The following is a 22,929-nucleotide window of genomic DNA, read 5'->3' as shown; positions in this document are numbered from 1 at the left end:
TGTTATAAGTTGGATATCCTTTAAGAGCCTATCAGAAAAGAAGTTAAATTTTCCTGAAGGCTTATAGCAACATGGAAACTCTCTAGTCTTGTAACAATGGATTTGGATGTCCTCTACTCTCCACAGTTCAAGCTCCACAGAAATACAACTTACGGCCATCTTTAAAAGAGACCACGAGGAAGTACGAAGCCCTGAAAGCCATCTACTGACCCTTGACCCGAACACAATTGCAAGGGAAAGAATCCATCCTGGAACCATAGAAGACAAGCAACCAGAAATCTACCTCCCAACTATGGACCTCAAAAAACTCATCCTCCAGCTACTAGATGGAGACCATTCCTTGGATGTGGGGATGATTCAGTTTAGTGATGGTCAGTTGCTGATGCCATGGTTCTGAGTTTATTCTCATTCTAACAGTGAGGCTAGGAATGATGATGTCATTCTAACTTAGGCCCTGGAAAGTCAGTCGTTATTATGACAGGTACATCATGGATAGTACTATTTCTGTCGCTCTTCACTCCCTCCTGCGTTTCATCTAATCAGCCCCTGGTGATCACTTTGCACCAAAGAGAAGTCTCAGAGCACATAGTAGTTTCAGTTCAGTCAGATTAACGTGTTCAGTCAGTCGGGCCCACACAGAGGGGAGAACACTTGGAGAGTCCCATCTATCTGTCATAGCTTACACGTATCTTTTCATCCAGTTAACTGTCGGGCTTCATAAGAAAACAGATGGCATATTCAAATGAGGATAATTTGAAAAGAGACAGAGGAACTGACCATGAAAATTTCTTTAACTCAAAGAAATGGAATAGTCTCATAAGGCTATAAGTAGCATGACCTCACTGCTACTTCCAGGCCTGAGAGTTGCCCAGTGACGCAACTGACCCCAGGGAGGAGGGTAAGGAGCCACTGATACAACCCCTATAGGTCCAACTTTCAATGGGTCCAAAGACATAAACAGGATAATCAGACATGCTTGAGACCTTTAGAGGATGCTGCAGGGGGACCCAGGAGCCTGAAACTCAAAGATACTGGAGCTAGTAGAATAGATAGACAACGGAAAGGCCATTTCAGCACAAGATGGCGTGAAACTGCCATTGTCTGGCACTTCTGCCATCTGATCTCTATCAACAAATCATTATCTCTGGAAATTGGGAGGGAGGTTATGGAGCCTCTGAAGCAACAAGCAAACAACTTCAGAACCATCTCCGAGACTGTTATTCTGGGCTTGTGTCTTTGTTGAGCTGTTGGGGCGTTCTGAGAAGCAGAAGGAGGGATGGAGTTGAACTCTGAAGATGCCGCTATTTTACAATGTTGATACTAACCAATTCTTTCTTTGCCAGCTAAGTTACAGTCTTATCCCCATTTGCCTAGCCAACCAGCCTGACTACTTGATCTGAGTCTGTAGACAAAGGCTGGGGACCCTAAAAATCTCTAAACTACTATTCTTTTTTAATTGTTCTTATTATGTAATTGGCACATCATAATTACACACACTCTTAGGCTATAAAATTATGATTAGATACATGTGTATATCACATAATGATCAAAGCAGTGTAATTATTACATCTATCGCTTTATTCTGTATCATTTCTTTGTGATGAGAAAATTCAAAACTCCTCTTAAAGCAATTATGAAATAAACAATACATTATCGTTAACTATAATCACCCCTCTGAGCAATATAATCCCAGTACTTATTCCTTCTGTCTACTTATACTGATCATTGTACCCATTACCCAACCTCTCCCACTTTTTCATCCTATTCTTAATAAGTCCCCTCGCACAAGCATGCAAGATGCAGCCCTGGATCTGCCCTTCAGTGGGCATCATTCAAATTAATGACCATTAGTCTGTAGCTCCAATGTCGTAATGCAGTAGTAGTATTCCTTACGAATTGACTAGTACCACATTTTAGGAGCTTACCTGGTTTATTGCCTAACTCATACAAGAAAAAAAGAAACATTTTAGCCTTGTGATTTTTTTTTTTCCCCTCAGAAGTCGCTGGCCCATTGTCGGTCTCCAAACCTGCCATCCAATCAGGGCTGCCCACGCCCCTTGCTGACATCACTGAGGTAAGTGAGTTTCTTGTCCTTCTGTTTAAAGCCCTCCAGTTAAATAATCAGTTTCACAGACTGAATAAAAGAAAATACTCTTTGCAATGCTATTATTTTTGTGCATAAAGCTATGTACATAAACTTTATATTTTTAGGTCTGTAGTTGGGAACCCATTTCCAATAACTACGTTAACAAAAATGAATTCACATTGCATTTCAAATGTTTTAAAATTCAATTTCTTTGGATTCAGTTAGATATTTGCTTCATTTTGAGTCAGGTTGTGCTCTATGTTTAATAAGACACACTTTGACTTTTTTTATTTTTGCATTCCTTTATTTACTGGAAGAAGTAAAGGAGACACAGGCATGCCACAGCAGACGTGGAAGTCAGAGGATAAACTGCAAAAGCTGCTTCTCTCCTTTCACTCTGTGGGTCCCAGGGATTGAACTCAGACCATCAGGCATAGTGGCCAGTGCCTTTTCCTGCTGAATTATCTTCCAGCCTGATAAAAGATCTTTATGAACTAAAATGAGTAATTAAAGCAAAATATAATACTTAACTTTTTTTTTCAGGAATACCCTTATAAGTTTATTTTTAATTCCTATGAGCTTACCTACATTTTTATTTGTGGGAGGTGGTAGAGCAAATTAATGTATTGGAAACTGAAAGAATTCGATGTAGTAGTCGTTTTTGTATTTAACTTAAAGCTCTGTCAATTTCAGCGTCCTACGAGTTTTACTGGAGTGTTCATAAGCAGAAATTCTGAGTCAGCCCCATGCCTTCTTTGCTCCATAGGAAAGTCATGCTGACAACAAAAATTCTTTGCTTAAATTTAAGTAACACTATTAAAAATGTAAGTATAACCCTTCTCATGAACAGAGAAACATCCCCTCTTGACATCTGTCTTTCTAAATTCCTTCTTCAGGATGCTACTCTGACTCCAGAACTTCTGCCCAGTGAACCTGGACTTGAGGCAGTAGACAGAGAAGGACCTGACCTGTTTGGTGAGTTTCTTCCCATATAGTCAATGTTTGATGACAACATTCTCTGACAACCATCATGTTCTTCCTCCAACCCCTGAAAACGTCTTCTCTACCCTGAAAAGGTTTGCCTCACTGGTATTACAACACTGAGGAACTTCTGAGGAACATGAACCCCTCCAACCCAACATCCTTCCCTCAGGTCTAGTCACCAAGCCTCCCAGGAATGCTGGCTCCCCTTCCTGGGTGTAGTGAGAGGTATGGAAGCCAAAGCTTCACCTACAAAAATCTCTTCCAGCCTTTGAAACAAAGTCCATTAAAACAAAGGAGCTCATGAGGCCCAACTCCTTGACCCAGGGGTGTGGCTACAGAGGGTTGAATGTTTACTCCAGTACATCACCCATGCAAGGCACTAACAGTCTGTCTGTTCCCTTTTAAGTGCTTTCTTGTGTCTCATTTTTTGAGACAGAATTTTTCTATGTGACTCAGACTCCTGAATGCCAGGATTTCAGACATGAGCTACCCCAGCTCATGTGTGCTTTTTAGTATGAATTACACAAGAAAATCACCAAACACTGACGTCTTATTGATTGATTGTTTTCCTTTAATATTTATTTTTAATTTTTACTATTTTGTTTTCTTAGAGCCAAGTTCTTATTATGGAGCCTTGGCTCCCAATACATAGAGGCTGTCCTCCACCGTGTGGCAGCCTCCTTTCCACTCTGTAGGTTGTCTGGTGACACAAGTCTGGGGGTCTGAGGTTGCTCAGCTGGCACTGCAGTTCTAAATGCGAACGCCTCTGGAGCTGTATTATGGCTGGGCTTTCTAAAGGTGCTGTTGCTATTATAGTTGGGAGGACTCCTTATGAAATATTTCCTTGGTGCTATTTTCCTCATCGATTGTATTCAGCAGGTAGGTAGATAATCACAAAGCATGGGGTTTCCAAGAATGCATGTATGCCATGATAGCAGAGCTTGCTGTACAAACTGAACATAGTTTATGTGGTTGCTGACAAGAAGGTCTTCATTTCATGGCAGTTGTCTGTCGTATAACTAAAATCAATGGCTAAGAAGAGTCACTTATTTCCTGTAGATCTGAAATTTGGGCAGTGGTTGGTGGAGACAGTTCTGCTCTACATGTGCCAATGGGCAGAGTTCAACTGGTATGGAAGATCCATTTTCACGGTGACTTTGGCACATTACTGAAGAATCAGTGCCTAGCCAGAGCTGTTCCCTAGAAACCCCATTCCCCAGTATGCCGACCTCCCCACAAGGAGGCTCGGGCTTCCTCACGGTTTTCTGGCCGTGTTGACAGAAGCAGTATTCTGATCACTTGTGAGTCCAGGAACAGCACCATTTCTCTTCTTCTGATATCTAAGCAATCACAGAGACTCAAGCAGTAAAAAATATAGGTTTTAATTGTCAATGAAAGAAGTAGCAAGGAATTTTGGCCTATTTATAATCAACCACTATAGGTAGATTTTTCTTCCCCACCTCCAGCTTCGAAATAAACCACAAGGAGACTTATTATTAATTATATAGGCTCGGCCGTAGCTTAAGCGTGTTCCTAACTAGCTCTTATAACTTAAATTAACACAGATTTTTATTAATTTACCTCTATCCCTTTCTGTGTGTCTGACTTCTTATGGATCTATCTGACTTCTCCTCACAACTCTGCCCTTCTTCTTTACAGCATTCCCCCTGCCTCAAAAATCCTGCCTAGCTATTGGCTGTTTAGCTTTTTATTAAACAAATCCAAGTGACATTTCTTCACAGTATACAAAAAAGATTATCCCACAACAAACCACAATGGATATCAACCATCATTTTGACCTTAAAATCATCTGAGAGTTGGTTGTATATAACAAAACATAACTTTTGGTAAAATGGTTAATGCTGTCTCTGTATTATTTTCTTTCATTATAAGAACAGAAACACTTATAAGACTGGCATTTTAGGTAGACTAATAAAAATTATTATATATCTGTGACAAATGCATTATTATACTTTCAAGTTGCTTTACTGTTCTTATATAAGAATACAGCATAGAACACTAATGTTGAATTAGGAGTGGAGGCAGGGCTGCGTCCCCGGCACCCGGCCACCCGCATGGCTAGCTTATGCCCAGAAATAATTACACGGAAACTGTATTCTATTAAACACTGCCTGGCCCGGCTAGTTCCAGTTTCTTATTGGTTATCTCTTACATATTGTTCTAACCCATTTCTAATAGTCTGTGTAGCCCACGAGCTGGCTTACCAGGGAGGATCTTAACCTGCGTCTGTCTGGAGCGGGAGAATCATGGCGACTCTCTGACTCAGCTTCTTTCTCCCAGAATCCTGTTCTGTTTTCTCCGCCTACCTAAGGGTTGGCCTATCAAATGGGCCTAGGCAGTTTCTTTATTAATAAGAAATCACTCCCACATCACACTAAAGCTCAAAAGATTCTAAAAAGCTAAAAAGATAATTCGGTTAAGCCTCTGTGCTTCAAAAATGAGGAAAGCAAAGCTAGCAACAGGAAATGATTTGCACAAGGTCAGGATCAGGACCACTGTTAAGTTTTCTCCAGACTATACTGTATTTGCCTGTAGCAGATGTATCCTTAAAAAAAAAAGTTATTTTCACTCTGATCAGATATCTCAACAGGAAAAAAAAACACTGGCTGTACTAGCTTGCCAACCTCATTTCAATCCCTTAGACCCACAGAAAGCTGAATGCAATAGCTCAGATCTGTAATCCCAGCACTCCTATGTGAGATTTGAGGGAGAGACAAGAGAATCACATACAAGATAACAGGTCACGTAGTGTGGGGTATGAAAAGAGACAGAAACAAGAGAAGCCCCGCCTCAACAAGATGGAAGGAAAGAACTAGAACTAACTCCCAAACATTGTCTCTGGATCTCGCTGCACTTATACAAACACAACACACACACAGTAAAAATAGTAATTTTTAGAATATCTTTTATTTATCATCTGATAATTTCATATATGCACACGTATATGAACATGGGTCCTCTACAAGAACAACACACATGTAGCATCCCAGATACATATATATGTAGTATCTTGATCACACACATCCCCAGTTGCCCCTTCCCACTCCCTTGAACATTTTCCAACACATTCCCTGTCAGCTTTTCAGCCAACCTGTGCAGACCTTGTCTGCTAGACCTGGCATATGAGGACCGGAAAGAATGGGGCAGACTTCAGTAAAATGCTGCCGACAACTTACTTCAGTTTCAATGTGCTTTTATATACAAATGAAACAAAGAAAGCAATGATCTAAGGCAAGACTTTTGAGCTCAGAAAAACATGCAAATAAATGGCAGTAAGCACATACTACATGTTAAGAGAGCAGCCTTTTCCCAGAACTTCTCAGGACAGAGCAATTTAAATACTGTGCCTGGCACTTACTATAGATTACATCTGGGAAAGCATGAGATCAGGGCCATATCCAGATTCAGGGCACACTGAGCAGACTGAGGTCTATAGCTATGTTCTGCCTCTAACAAGAATAAACATGTCTTATAAATTGGATGTAAATGTTTGTCACAAGAAGCATGAAATCATGTCAAAGAACAATCCAGGGAACAAAGTGCACCCAAGGTAAAAAGGCCCTCTGCCTTTCTCCCTGGAGCCTCTCTCACTGCTCCCTAAGACATTGATCACCATGCATCATTCTTTTGACCATATTCCCACAATCCTCTTCTTACCTTCATATCCTCTTTTTGTTTCTTTTCATTTTTTTTAATCCTACTGATTTCCCTTAGTGCCAACTGCTAAAATGTTGACTTATCTTGTTGGCTTAATCCTGTACAGGTCTTATTCAGGTAACCATGGCTGCAGTGAATCCAAGACCACAATGGCCAAGTCAATATTCCACAGCATCCTCTCCAGCATCCTGCTCTTGATTTCTTTCCTTCTATTTTTTGTGATGTTCTCTGAGCCTTGGGGCTAGGGCTGATATAGATGTCCCAATTAAGGCTCGGCACTTAACAGTCTCTTATTCTCAGCATTCTTGACATTTCTGAGTCCCTGGATTAACTGCTACCCCCTCAAAAAGAAGTGTCTCTGGCCAGTGTTGAGAGAAACACAGTCTATGACTCTAAACATAAATATTTAGAAGGCAGTTTCACAGCATGACCGTTTAGCAAAGCAACAGTCCACTGGGGTCTATAATCTTTCCAGTCATGAGATGTTGCCCAAGATATGGTCTCATGAGTACAATCCTTCCTGAGAAGCAGGTCTCATATTCGACCAGAAAATGTTTCATTGCCCCCATAGCATTCATAGCACTATTGCACCAGTGCACTGGGACAGTATTTTATTGGCTTGGTTTCTTGAAAATTTCTTGAGTTCTTTGAATATTCTAGATACTAATCCACTGTGAAATATATAGCTAGAAAATTTGTTCTTCCATTCTGTAGGCTGTCTCTTCTTTTGATTGACGGTTATCTTTGTTACACGAAGCTTTTCAATTTTATGAGATCCCATTTGTTAATTGTTGGTCTTTTTTTCCCCTCCTGAGCCATCAGAATCGTATTCAGAAAGTCCTTACCTGAGTCTATACCGTGAAGTGTGTTTCAAACTTCTCCCTACGACAGCTCCAGGGTTTAATTATGTTGAGGTCCTTTTGAAGTTTAGTTTTAAGCAGGGGGAGAAGTAAGTGTTTCATTTTTCTAAATGTAGATATCCAGTTTTCCTAGCACCATTGTTGTTGTATTTTCTTTAGCGTTTATTTTGGCACCTTTGTCAAATATCAGGTTAAAGCAGCCTGGGGTACCAGCTCCCAGGACGGCACTCAGAGTAGCAAAAAGAATGCCTTCAGAGTAGCTGGGACTTAGAAAAAATTCCTCTCTATCTGAGGGATAGACTTTCCTATCTGAGAGTAAATAAGGAAACACACATGCTTTCTGATGGTAACTTTCTCTTTTACTTCATCTTGGAAATCTCTCTGTGGCCACATCGTTACGTACAGCCTCATATCTCCCTTTACATACATACATCTCTCTTCTACACAGCCATACATCTTTATACATAATTGCATCTATTTTACACAGTTACATTCTCCACACAGATACATGCCTTCACACTTCTTTACACAGCCACATCTCGTTCTACACAGTTGGATTCTGCCCACGGCCACATACTTGTAGATAGCTATACTTTTCATCTACATGGCTCTCTCACCATACAACCACATCTCTTCTATACCCACATCTCTCCTACACACACATCCCTCTTCAGTACAGCTACACCTCTTCTCTCTTCCTACATTTCTCATTTCTCAGACTTCCCTCTCTGCCCATTGAGCTATTCTCCCTTTCAGCGTGCGCGTACGCGCGCGCACACACACACACACACATACACACCTCACATTTCTCTCCTCTACAGCAAAGCCTCTGGACAAATATGCATCCCATTTGCAGGGTCACATAGCTCTTCTTGAGTAAACAATAAGAAACAGAGCCATGCTGGTCACACATTTTCTCTCAGGCTAGGGAGGTCGCACTGAGTGGGCATGGTGAGTAAAAGAGGCATGTAGCTCTTGAGAGGTCAGGGTGCCCAGACAGAAAGAGACATTGAAATTCAGAATTTAAATACGAAACAGTTAGTTGGCTCAACCTTGAGGTTAGGAGCATGTACAGAAGGTCCATGACTGCAGGGGTTTTGTCTACCAAAGTTACTTCATGCCTGACCTTGAAGCAACAATAAACACCTGGAAACTTGACCTCTTGTATTCATCACCAGGGGCAAACAGTTTGCTATGAATTTGTTCTGAAGTCTAAAATTAATTGTCTTTTTGTCTGAGAATACTATTACTTTCCTTTGTCTATCTGAGTAAAGAAAAATATCCTTGTATTATTTCTGTTTATAAGAATTATACAGATTAAGTGGAAATCATCTTCCTGACCAGTAGATGGAATATTTTCACAAGATAAACACACAAGCAGTGAGAAAAATACCCATAGCTGTTATTAGGGAAGGAATTTTTGATTCATGAGAAAAGTTACAGATAGAAGCAACCAGTCAGGGACCCATTGTCTTTGCCAAGTGGAACTCCCCATCACAAAGTTATTCACCTGGTTGGTCAACTTGTAGAATATTAGCTGTCACCCGTGTTACACTCTCAGTGGTCTCTGGTAAAGCCATTTCCACCAGCAGCTCTCAGCATCAGGTGAGCTGTATTGCCTTGTGACTGGATATTCTTGTCTATTCCACTGATCAGTGTGTCTGGATTTGTGCTGAAATGTGTCTTTATTACTATGGCTCTGTACTATAATTTAAAATCAGATATAGTGACACACCCAACAGTATTATTTTTGTTTGGGTTGCTTTGGCAGTATAGGGTTAAACTTTTAGTCACTGAGCAATCTTTAATCACTAAGGCACATCTTTAAGAGTTTGTTTGTTTTAAATTGAGTATGTCTGTGTATGTGTGTTGTGTTGTGTAGTGTATGCACAGGGGCTCACAGTCAAATCTTCCTGGAACTGAAGTTACAGGTATTTGTGAACCACTCAACATGGGCCTTCTGGTTTGAACTTGGGTCCTCTGTATGAGTAGCACATATTCCTAACCACTGAGACACCTCTCCAGTAGAAGTTTGGTTTTTTGTTTTTGTTTTTTGTGACTGCTGAAATATCATTGGTTGTCATAAATCTGTTTAAATTGCTTATTTTATCTTGGTTTAATATGACTAAGTCATATATATCTAGAAATTTCTCTATTTTATATTTTCCAGTTATAGGAAATAAATGGTTTCAGAATAAGAGCTGGTAATTTATGAAATGGAATTTCTTTTCATCTCTAATTCAATTAATTTGGGTCTTCTCACTTTCTTTTGATTTGTTTGGCCAAGAATTTATCAATCTGATTTATCTTCCTAAATAATCAACCTTTGCTTCATGGATTCTAAAATAAATACCTTTCAAAAATTATCTTTAAACTTGCTTTGCCCTAAAATTTTAAGTATTTTCCTTATCTCACTATTCTGTACATTTTTGTAAATAACCAATGCTTCCGAATCTCCACTGGGTCACCTACTAGGCACCACAGCTTTGCCCATAACGACATGTCACAGAAAGTAACTCCAGGACCACAGGCTAGCACACTTGTTTCCATCTTTACTGGACATTGCTAGCAAGTGGCTCTCGGGGACCATGTCACCATGAAGCTCCCTGCACTTATTGTGTGTGTGTGTGTGTGTGTGTGTGTGTGTGTGTGTGTGTGTGTGTGTTCTGTACTCCTTCTTGGTTCCCTGTACTCGACTTGCTTTATGTTCTTTTGTGTGTTTATTCAAAACACATGGTGACTTGAAAACATGCACAATACAATACAATCAGGTTTTATTTGAAAGAGTCAAAAGGAAAAATGTAAAATCAACTTTTGCTGAGGTGGTAAAGCATTGAAACTAAGTGTACACTGAATATTCATGTTAAATTCTTGATTTTATGTTGATTTATATTGAGCTTAATCTCAATAACTTTTTAAGGAAGTCAGATGGCTGTAGACAAAATCATATTAAAATAGAAATCATGTTTGTCTGAAATATGGCTCAGTGGGTAAAGGGCTTGTCTGGTATACACAAAGCCCTGGGTTTGCTCTCCAGCACGTAATATAACTGGATGTGGAAGTCTGGGGTGTATGATACACTTTCTAAAACAAAGCAAAAAAATGGACATCATAAAGTTCTCCAAATTTGCCTGAGGTGGTTCATAGATTTGACGCCAAGTTTCTGAGCAAGCTGTGCAAGAGGAAAAACATAATCCATCACGTAGTTTGAATCTGCACACTTACAGCATGGAAACTGCCTTCTCCTGAGAATCCTCGTCAAGGAGACAGTCTGGATCTCATGAACCGTGTCCTATTTTCATCAACATCCCCGCATGTAAGACAGGCCTCAGGTGTTCTCCTCATGGCCTGGGCTGGGAATCTGCAGTGAGTGCCAAGCCTACTTCATTACAGCAGAGTAGAGGGAGATATTCTGACAGTCTGCGTAATCCAGTGACTGATCTCAGAAGGTCTAGAGGAGGGAGTGCGCTGCCTGGCTTTCAGTCAATGATCTGTAAGTAAAATTATATCTCATAACTGGGCGTTTGATTAATATTGAACAAGAAGAATTATATTTGCTGACATGGGCCCAGTGTGCAAATATTCTTATGTTGCCAATTAAGGACAAATCCTTGTACATTCATCACCAGCCAAGCTGGGACTAGCAATGACAGCATTTAAAGGGAAAGGGAACCCCTAGCTAGGAAACCTTCCTGCTAAAAGGATGTCCAACCTGCCTACTCATAGAAACACATGGAAAAGAACAAAAAGGAAAGCCACAAAAGCTAGAGAGTGCTCTGAGCAAAACCAAGGCTCACACCCATCATAAAACAATCATCTCTACCAAGATTCTCAGAGAGAAATCTCTGGACTGAGAAACAGTATTCTGTCCCTCGTTCTGACCTCACCATCACTAAAAATACCACCCGTTGTCCTGAGTTTGCCCTTTCTGCCTATGAAATCCTGTTCTCTTAGCCTCATGACCTGCCGTCTGTCCCCTAATGATGGGGACTCTGATGAGCTGCCTGCAGCTGTTTCCTGAAGAGTGTTCATCGAAATCACCTGCTCCTTGGCTCCTCGACAAAAAGTCACATGTTCACCCCTCGGACATAGTGTTGAAGTGATTGAGGTGCATGTCTTGGATCTGTCCCACACTGAATTCGTAGAGCGAAAGGATGTGTTCTTGCTCCTTTTCTGTAGATTCCTGAGCAAAGCAGTGTCTCACACAGAACTGCGGCTTCATGACCCTTCGTCATCGCTGTCCGTATTGTCGTTAGTCTCAGTCACCTCCTGAAGGACAGCCCTTCTTTTTGCCAGTCCTCTTGTGGGGCCGCAGACCCTCTCACGTACTGAACAACATTCCTTGCTGGTAAACGCTTTTGTCCAACTATGAATGTTGAAGACCACTGACCAGCTCCATCTCGTGCGATTTAAGAACACCCGTGCTGATGAACGTAGATGGAAAGCATGAAATTTGCGATAAGGCACTTTCCCAGTCAAGAGGAAAAAAATATTCACCTATCCTGATGCTCCATCAGAAAGGCCAGGCAAGGGCGCCACTTAGCTTGCTCTACTTTAAAACAAAAGGACAATAGGGAGGTTTGAAACTTTCATAAGAAGATTCAGTGGGGTCAGATTTAAGCCACTGGGGTCAATATTTTTGCATTTCTCTATCAGAAAGTATGGTCTTCTTGAATGAGTAGACTATCACAAATTTTACAGAGCTGAGGCTGTGACTCAATGGTAAAATTTATATTTAGCATGCACAGGGACATAGGCATGATCTGAAGCACCAAAAATAAATAACAAGCCTGATTCATAGAGGTCTGTGAGAGAAATGCCCTCTGAAGGAAGAAAAGGACTGCCATTCTGCACACATGCGCAATTACACTCCAGCCCCGGATACCATCTCCACAGCGCCCAGAAGATGAGAAGCAAATTGAAGTTCTTCTAACTCCCAAACACCACACTTCTAGATTTGACCTAGATATCAGTGAAATAGTAGTATTCAGGGGAAAATCAGTGGAAAATGTAATGGCCTGCCCCAAATTGGCTTTTTCTATGAAAATGCTTATTGCGGCTCTGTGCCCTCTGCTGAGCTGACATTCTTCGTCTCCCTCTCCGACTCTGCTCTCCTGTCACGTGTACCCCAGGGGTGAAGGTCAGCAGTCTGGGCCTCCCAGATCATTCCTCATCATCTTTTGTAGACGGTGAAAAGGGAAGGAGGAAGTCACTGCAAGTAGACTGAAGGCTCCATCTCAACTAATCAGCTACACCCTTTCTAGAAACTTCCTCTAGTCAAACGACGTTGGCCATCCCTTGCTGTCCAACAGTGCCACACCCAGACTCCCTGAGATTCTGTTTATGGCTACTCCTAATTTATTTTACAAGTTGTGGCCCATTTTCCTGCAGAGTAGTGGTCATTCACTCTCCTTCCAAACTTGCTGAACAGAGACCACATCTTTAGCAGCAAATCTGCTGCTTCTTCAGGGACAAAGGCTGTTAGAGACCACTGTCTTTCGCCTTTCTCTTTCTTCCACAGTGACTCTCCACTCACACACATGCATGTGCGCTCACACATAAACACACACACACACACACACACACACACACATTCAAATGATTCTATGCATCAGTTTGCAGGAATTCTTAGACACTTCATCTCCCTTTAATGCCACCATTTCTCTTTCTTTCTTTTTGTAGAGTACCCTTTTCCTCCTCCCATGCAGGTTCATCACAGGTAAATTCCAGAGGCTCTGTATGCCACAAATGCACAAGAACGGAACAAAAGAGACCTTTATGATTTCACTTAATTTGTTGCAGCTTTCCGTGATGTTTTCTATGTTTATTCATTTATTAAGTATTTATTCACATACTGAAGAGCATGCTTGGAACGCAAAGACAGAAAAAAAGTGAACAGAGCGGATAGCACCCATAGCTCAAAGTTTGCTTCCCCTGAAAACAGACCACGGGACAAGAATTCCATTGTAATGAGTTTATTTCGGAGCTGCTCCCAGGACACTCAGTGAGTGGGTGGGGAAGTGAATCAGAAAATAAAAGGAACCAAGACAGAAAGTCATCCTGGACCACTGGAACTGAGCACTAATGTGTGTGCTAATAAATCATAATGTTCTCAACAACAAAAAGTGCTATATGGAAGCATAGGAAAATTAGTTATAAAAATTTTATAGAGCCAAGCTTGCCGGCATATGCCTGTAATACGGGCACACCAAAGGCTGAGACAGGAGGATTGCCACTTCCCTGATCATCTCCATCACATAGTGAGATGCTGTCTCAAAAGAAAAAAAAATGATAACTAGTTGCATACAATTTACAAGTAATAAAATCGACATAGTCTTCATTATCAGCCTGCATCACTATCGCTTGCTAATACAGAAATGCTTAAACTCAGGTAAAATAGCAGGAAGGCAGGAGGAAGGCTGAAGAAGTAGTGGCCAGTGTCTAGGGCACTGGGAACTAACTAGCTGAAAGCAGAGCGTGTGTCATGTTGAAAAGAGTAAAGAGACCAAGGTGAGCCAGAGGAGTCAGAAAGAATTAGTGAGCCAATGATGAAAGTCTGGAAACACAGAGCCTTGCGAGCCCTGTCCGGCAGCATTAAAGGGTTTGGAGCAAAGTGTTGACACATCATATATGTGTTTAAATACCTCGTGGCTGTGTGAGGAGAACAAGCTAGAAGTGAGCAAAAGCAGACAGACAACTGAAAACATCCTAACAGTCATCCAGGGTAGCAATCTTGATGTCTAGACTTACATAAAAGCAGGAGAGAAAAGTGAGTTGATTTGAGTGATATTTGTGAGATAAAACAATTATGAGACTCCTGGGCCTTGAACGGACTCAGCAAGGCAGGCTAGCTGAATGGGCTGTCATCTCTGGGCTTATTAGTGGTAAGCAGTAACCTAAAACAACAGCTACTGCTCAACTCCACAAACTTCCCATTGCCCATGCACTGTGGGCATCCATATTGTGTGTGCCCACTGCCTCCTTTGAGTCATGTCTCAGTTGAGTATATCCTAAAGGACTCCAGTCTTTACTAGTCAATCATTATTGCCACATCGATCCAATTTTGTTGGTTTACATTGTTTGTTTGTTTTTGGGGTGGGGGGGTTGAAAGCAAAGTCTACTATCTATAAGGTCCAAACTACCCTCTCCATTCTCTTGACTCAGCTTCCTGAGAATTACAGGTATGCACCTCCATGCCCAGCTTATTGGTTTACATTTACATAAAGAAAAAGATTGACAAGTACCCATTCTGGTAATGCTTTTGATTGATTTTGACAAAGACTGAAAAGAAGTCATTAACTGCAGGAAGTAGAATGGGTGAGCAGAAAGACTCCTAGAAGCCAGGCTTCTCCTTCAAAGCCTTTCCAAGGCTCTTACAAAACTACTGTAAATCTACAGCGCGGTAGGGCTGCCTCTAATGATACCCTAATTTAGTCATTGTGCTCAATGGTCCAGGGGGAGCTTGCTTTGTTGTTTCCATTTTAATTTTGCGTGTTTGCTGTCTTTTAACCTTTAGTTTCGCATCTGCAATCTAGCCTTCTAGTCTCCTGCAGTAACTGCTAACATGCTGCAGGAGTCTCGTTTGCATCTAACCCTAGCTGACAACCAGGGCCCTGCCACCATGCATTCCCAGCACGTGACACCTCTGCACACACTAGGCAAGAAGATGCATTGCTACCTTACCAAGGTCTCCACACATGAGGCAGGAGGCATGCATGGCCTTATTAGGCTCTCCGTATGCTCTCAACATGGGAGCCTCTGTTTCCTTTCCTACTCAGAGGCAATGGAACACTTAGAATAACCCTGCTGAGATGGTCACTGGTGAACAGATTCATGACAAGGGAAGTGACTTTACATAAATAAACTTTTATATGCATCACAGAAATTAAACCATTATGACAACTTCAACAGAAATCTTAGCTTAAAAGCATGCTATATAGTTACTTCATGTTCAACAACTGGAAAGAAGTTTAAGGTTTACCATAAAGCTTAAGGGAGAAAGATTGGCATGTTATTACATGGGGAAAATATTGAAGAAGAAAATAAAACTACATCACTGTTGCTATAGCCTGAACATTTGCAGCCAACTATTTAAGTTTATACTTGGAAGATTAAATCTCCAGGGTGACAATTTGAAGGCAGAGTCCTTTTGGGAGTGCTATATCCTCAATTCTGAGTATGCCATGACCATTGCCTTCTTGAGCTCTCCGTAGCTGATTGCCCACAGGAGACCTTCATAAGATGGGCCCATTGTGGGCGTGGGTACTCACAAGACTCCACTCCTCAAGAATGTATAGACAATTAACTGATGCTCAAGGGAGGGGCTTACCCTTCCCTGAGAATATTTAAGTGGTTAACAGTTTCTGGGGTGACAGTTAACAGTTTTCCATGCCCAGGTTCCTGTAAATGATCCTAATTGAACTCATAGAATCATCAAGCTAGACTTGGATATCTTATCTGGAATAAGTAGACATTTGTTTGTTCATGTCCCCAGGAAATATTCACACAACCAGAAGTAATATGGTTATAAAGCCCGGTCAGCAATCTCTCTCATCACCTCACCTCCTCCCTTTCTGTCTTTCTATCTCTTCTCTCTTTCCCTCTTTCCCTCCCCCATCTATCCATCCATCCATCCATCCATCCTTCTGCAAATCAGGATGTTTTCCCTGGATACTGATGACACTCCACAATGCCAAGAACTTATGGCCTCTGATGTTGTAAGAAATGCATTTCTGCTATGTTGCCAAGCAGTCAGGTATACTGTCAGGCCATCTAACAAAGATTCAGTCTTGTCTACAGAGTAGATTACACTGTTGCATATGCCGGTAATGTTTCCAAGGTCCAGATTTGGGCACTAATTAGAACTTCATGCTATAGAACTCTTCATTATAACAATACCAGAGACGTCAACTGGCTGATCAATGGGCACAGAGAAAGGGTAAAGGGAAGATTGGGTTAAACTGGACACGATGCACTTTTCACCCATTGCCTTCACTGGAGGCTAACATACAGGAAATAGTGAACAATGTAAGATTTGTATCAATGAGATGTAAAGATCAGAGAATAATTCAACAATTCATCTACTGAGAGGAAAAAGTGGTTTTGCCTGATGGAACAACCTTGGCCATCGCTAATGATGTTTGTCATTAATGGAGATAGGTGTCAACACTTAGGGATTGAAAAAAAGCCATTTGCTATGAGGAGGCAAAAAGTAAGCTCTCATCAGGGTGAGAAAACAGAAAGCTGTCCAGAAGAAAGCCAAGCCACAAAGGTGGCACTTCATGTGTAGTCCAATGTTCCCCACCTGTCAATTCTCACGTGACCGCCATCGGACCTGCATATCTACAAGGATTACTGCCCTGAGTCTCTTAGCATGATCTGCACCATATAATATCAGGATTAGATGAGAAAGGAGGTATTTTTTTACCCATTTTGTTCAGGCTATGAAATACCAGTCATGTACTTAAAATGAGTTTAAGACCAGAGATCACAGGAAAGCAAAGTTGCTTTGGGGCCTGTTGTGGAGAACTACATAAGATCATGTACCATATGGTTGACTTCAAAGAGGAGGCACTATCATGAGGACAAGTGTCCTCTTAGCAGTCCTACAAATGGGAAGAACAAAGGCATTTATGTCAGGTTGAGGAGCATGGACCAAAAAAAAAAATCCATGAATGGTTTCCTTTCTTTTTAAAGTTTTAAAAAATGCAAAACACATTTCTGTAAGTGTCTACAGATTACAAGTTACACACAGTGATGAATTATAGATAGATTATACAGAGGCAAATGAGCAACATCCTGCAAATGTCATAGACACTTCTGCCAAAGCCATGCATGGGTCATGTCATCCACCTGGCTTTCAAAATGTAAATGTCAGAAAAATGAGATCTTTGTCTTTCAATGCATCTCACTAATCTAAGAGCGCTTAGCACACTGCAAACGCTGAGTCAAGCCAGTTGAAATTCAACTGCCTCCCTCTTCTCAGTTGGCAAGAATGGCACAGAGAAGCAGCAGCTCTCCGTTGCTAGCTGGCAAGTCATCTGTGTTGCCAGAACCCACCGTATATTCGTTGGCTTTATCCTCTTTGAAATGTTAAAACAAGTACTAATCCACAGGACTTTAATGAAATGCTTGGTAAATATCAGCCAAAGTCAGCCTTCCCAAAACTCACCAGGCTTCATTCATAGAATGAAAGAACAAACGAAAGCATCTATAAAGAGAAAAGCAAATACCACCATTTGTATCTACAAGTTGCTTTGTTTGGGAGAAGCATAGTTTTGGGAACGGGGTTAAATAAGATACACATATATCTAAGGTACAAAGCATGGTTCTTAACATACATGAGAACAGTCAGCTGGTTGCTCTAAGCAAGCTAATTAAGATTTCCGCTCTTAGTGAGTTAGGTTTTATGTGCATACGTGATAAACACGCACGCTCTACCTATGCTTGGAATTCATGAAAATTTAGCTCTTAAGCTTTTTAAATCAATCAGGATGGCACATTCCCCACTGATCTGGGGCTTTCCATGAAAGGTTGCAAGGTCTGTACAATTGTATATTTGTCACATTTTATATGATCTTTTTGTGGATTTCTTCAATTTTTCAAAGCTGGGGTATCTCAAAATGGTACACTAATTTTTTTTGAATCATCAATAAACACTTATTTGCCTTTGACAGTGTACCAACAAGAGACTGAAGTAAGCCATTTCACCAGAGTTCGGCTTGGTTAACCAATGAATGTACTGGGCTTACTTACAAAAATATAGGTGAAAGGGTACTCACTGAAGTGGGAATGATCCTCCCCAAAAAATATTGCCAAAACGCTTCAGCCTGGCATGGATGATGACTTCCCTAAAGATATATAAATGGAATCAAGCCTACCCTTTACTAAACTTCCACAGCTTGTATACCTGAAACTGCTCAAACCACAGACAGCTGGAGCAGGATTACACAGGGCAGTGGTTCTCAACCTTCCTAACCCAGTTCCTCATGTTGTGGTGAGCCCCAACCACCAAATTAATTTCATTGCTACTTCATAACTGTAATTTTGCTACTGTTATGAATCATGTTTTAAATATTTGTGTTTTCTGAAAGTCTTAGGCAACCTCTGTGAAAGAGTCTTCAAGGCCTCCACACACACGGGGGTGTCTACCCACACGGGGGTGTCTCTTACCCACAAGTAGAGAACCGCTGACACAGAGCTTGGAGGAAGGTGTGGAAAGAAGTGGCCAAAATCTCAGATGAGAGTCTAATGACTCTTCCCACCCCTTGCTATGAGGGAACAATGTGGACCGGCCCTGTCTTATAAAAGTCTTGAGTGAGTAGCCACAGCTCTTATGATTACTATCCTGATAGCTGCTTTACTTGGAGGACAGATTCACAGCACAAAGGAACTCGGGAAAATTCCCATTTTCCTTTAAGCATCTTCAGTGTGCCAAATTTAGATAGAGGACATGGCACACAATTCCTCTTGTGATCAAGTACCCCCCAAAAAAGGAATGTTTAAGGAAGTAGGCAGTAGATGAAAGAAGAGGAAAAGATTGTGAACTAGCAAAAATAAAAACAGAATAGTTCAAAGGATCTTTTATGGTGAGACATATATGTTAGAAGCAGAAGGTGTGGGGGGCAGAAGAAGAGAAATCACACATGCTAAAGAAAGTGGAAATAAAGCCTGAGCATGGTGATGCATGCCTTAATTCCAGCACTCAAGAGATAGAGGCAAGTGAGTTTCTGTGAGTTCGAGGCCAGCGTGAGTTCGAGATCAGTGTGAGTTCGAGGCCAACATGGCCTACAAAGAAAATTCCAGGACAGTTACACAGAGAAACCCGGTCTCTGGGAAGAAAAAAACAAGGGAGGGGGAGGGGAGGGGAGGAAGGAAGGAAGGAAGGAAGGAAGGAAGGAAGGAAAAAGGGAAGGAAGGAAGGAAGGAAGGAAGGAAGGAAGGAAGGAAGGAAGGAAGGAAGGAAGGAAGGAAGGAAGGAAGGAAGGAACTGAATTAGGCCACTGAGCAGGACATCCAAGATTGTGGATATATCCATGCTGGGAATGGAATGTCCTACAAGGGAAGCTATGACTTGGCTGTGACTTGAGAATCTCCCTGTGAGAACCAACTTCAAAGAACATTTCCTCTAAAGTATGGAAGAACACACACTCAGTCATGGAGGAAAATCAGAATTCATTAGTGGAAGGCCATTCCCAATGCACACTGGACAAAACTAGCTGCTGCTACTCCATAGACCTCTGACTTGATAATTCTCTCATAAACTATACTGGTGATTCCAGAGTTGCTCTAGGAAGCTGTAAGAGGCCTCCCAGGGAAGTGAGAGAGAAAGCAGTTAAGCAACAAGACTAGTTACATGACTTCCTTGCTGGGAAAAGAGTTCTTTAGGACTAGCCAAGGGAACCTGGACAGCAGCTCTGCTGCTGTCCCTCCATCTTTATTGGCATCATGGGGAATGGAGGCTTCAACAGCCATGATCACGTTAATTCCCCGCTAAACCACTTTTCTGAAATTTAATTGTATGTTATATGCTTTATTTATGGAATAATTTGACTGCTGTTCATTAAATATAAAATGAATGTCTCCTATTATTTTGTTATATACAAAAAAATAGATCTATTTCCCATTGCTGCTTGTTTGATTTTTAAGTTTGTAGCCTTCATACATAAACTATTATATTTTTTATATATTTCCCAGTTCATTTTCCCTGGGAAGTCTCATTTTCTGTCCTCGCTGTTAACTTTTTCTACTTGCTCCTTTGAGGCATATGTTAGGCAAGATACCCCCCCCCTTGATATTTTATGCATCTTTGCAGTCATAGCCTTGTAATGGCATGTTTCATCCCTCATTGTTGGTAACTCCTCTACTTGGTAAGAACAGGTTGTCTTGTGCCATTGATTCCCTGGACTTAAAGTCTGTTTTCCTAAGCCTTTCTTTGCAAACTCATGATCTGCCATGAGGCCTCTCTATCGAGAGCCCCAGCTGGGTCTGAGCCTTGAGTAATCTCATCCGTTCTAGGTCCATTTGCCCAGAATTGGGTAAACCTAGGATTTTCTATCAGACTTCATTACATAATAAAATCTACAGGGAGGTCTTTTTCAACACCCTAGAATCTTCCTGTAAAGATTTCTCCATCTCTTTTTCTTGACATTTGTCCTCCCCAAATCTCAGCATACCTTCTGACCTTGTGTGGTATGAAGCACCCAGGGGGAGAGCCGAGTTAGCATGCTGGGAGTGAGACCGCAACCTGGCCTGTCCCAGTTAAGAGGTGTCATGCAATTATTCAGAAATGAAGATAATATTTAAATGTGATATTTCAAAAATAAATAAAAATCAGTGCAAAGAATTGATGCTACGGAACTAGCCAAATTGTAGGTACAGATACCCTGTGGCGTGTTTCACGGTCCTGCTACAGTAGCAACAGTCATTTCCAGTCTGCCGGCAACTTCCGGCCCACGAGGGCCTGCAGGCAGGCTTATGACAGTTGCCATGAAAGCAAACAGATTGGGCATCGTGGGGCTTCAAATACAGTCATTTTCTTACTGTGCAGATTTTATTAACATTTTTATTTTGGGTTCAAAGTGTGGAAAGCTATTTTGTTAAGTGTCTACAGGAGCGCACGTTTCCTGTATAGCTTCAGGATATAATCTGGCTCCATAGAAACAGAACTGAGTCATGATCCCAAAAATCTGTTCCCTCTAAGTGGAGACTTGATGCTTAATAAGGAATTAGTACGGTGAACTGTCCCACATGACATTGCAAGTGGTATTCATGAAGACGGCGAAGTTATCACTATAAGTCACTAAAACATTATGTTAGGCGAGAAAGGTATTAATTTTTCATGTATTCACTGAGGTAAAATTAGTTTCCATGACGTTCTCTTTTCTCTTCTCTAATGACTTCAATCAGACTATTGAAGGCTGTAGTCTAGTCTTATCCCACCTGGAAAACACTGGCCACCTGAGCACACTGCTTGCATTGGCAGATGGTTCTGCCTGCGTCTCTTGACTTGCTCACCAGCCCAACTCTAGGACCTAGCCCACCATCATTCCTATGCCTGGGCCAGCGTTTGAAAGTCCATTTCTAGTATGTCAGGTCCCTTTCCTAGTTGACCCATAACAGCCAGAACATAACCAGACAAACGAAACATTTTCAAGCATTCATTTGGCATTTTTCAAAGTCCAAAAGAGTCAAATTTCAGCAACTTCTAATGGTTGAAAAATTATTTACAAGAAATATTTCTTTTTACTCCTATAGGAAATAGGAGTCCTAGATAGAGAAGGACAAAAACCCAAGAGGGAGGTTAGAGAGATGGCTTTGAGGTTAAGAACACTGGCTGTTCTTTCAGAGGTCCTGAGTTCAATTCCCAGCAACCACATGGTGGGTGATTCAACAACCATCTGTAGTGGGGTCTGATGCCCTCTTCTGCATAAGGGCATACATGTAGACAGAATACTCATATACACAAAATAAGTGAATAATTTTTTTAAACGGACAGAAGGGCTACTCAGTGATAACAAGAGTGTGGAATGGGTTCTTGGTTGTTTTTTACTCTTTGCCCTTTAGGGAAGGCACACCACCCAGCTCTCAAATAATCATAGAGAAGCTTAGTTTTACTTATAAATGCCTTACCTTAGCTTGGCTTGTTTCCAGACAGCTTTTCTTAGCTTAGTCTGTCTTCCTTTTGCCTCTGGGCTTTTCCCTTTCTCTATTCTATATGCCTTCCTTCCTTTTCTCTCCATTGCTGGTTGTGTAGCTGGGTGGCTGGCCCCTGGTGTCCTCCTCTCCTTCTTTTTTTCTGTTCCTTCCTTTCACATTCTCCTCCTTCTATTTATTCTCTCTGCCTCCCGCCTCACTATTGACAGTTCAGCTCTTTATCAGACCAATCAAGTGCTTCAAACAGGCCAAGTTACACAGCTTCACAGAGTTAAACAATCACAACATAAAAGAATGCAACACATCTTTGCATCATTAAAACAAATATTCCACGGAAAGAACAAATGTAATGCATCTTAAACTAATATCGCACAGCAGAGATGCTGCTACTTCCCATAGGCTAGGGAGATGTAGCGAAGGAAGATAGAGTAGTGTCAGAGTCCAGAGCCAGCTGGCCTGAAGGAAGCCGGGTGCCTGGAACAATTAGCCAGTAGGAGCTGGAACCCCAGAGGAAAGAAACTTTTCCCAAAATAGCAACTTGGCACACAGAGAAAAGAGGATAAACATCCTCCCAACCAGTGTTCCACACAGGCTAAACCCATCCAGAATCCAGGTTATACAGAAGTATTTAAATATAATATGCAGAGGTCTACACACCCCCACGTG

General features: G+C 41.4%; 1 protein-coding gene across 1 annotated transcript in view; it reads left to right on the top strand.

Annotated features, from left to right (window-relative positions):
* Positions 1 to 22,929, top strand: part of Impg1 (interphotoreceptor matrix proteoglycan 1) — a 129,859-nt gene that overhangs the window by 52,096 nt on the left and 54,834 nt on the right. Inside the window, exons 9-11 of the mRNA XM_050124539.1 lie at positions 127 to 371; positions 1,998 to 2,074; positions 2,983 to 3,061. Coding sequence (XP_049980496.1) covers positions 127 to 371; positions 1,998 to 2,074; positions 2,983 to 3,061 — 401 coding nt within the window. The remainder of the gene's footprint in view (positions 1 to 126; positions 372 to 1,997; positions 2,075 to 2,982; positions 3,062 to 22,929) is intronic.

Source organism: Alexandromys fortis, unplaced genomic scaffold, assembly GCF_014885135.2.
Source record: "Alexandromys fortis isolate MF-2015 unplaced genomic scaffold, M_Fortis_MF-2015_v1.1 scaffold_22, whole genome shotgun sequence".
Classification (NCBI taxonomy): Eukaryota; Metazoa; Chordata; class Mammalia; order Rodentia; family Cricetidae; genus Alexandromys; species Alexandromys fortis.
The sequence above is the reverse complement of the archived record's forward strand: the minus strand, read 5'-3'. Positions and strand labels throughout refer to the sequence as shown.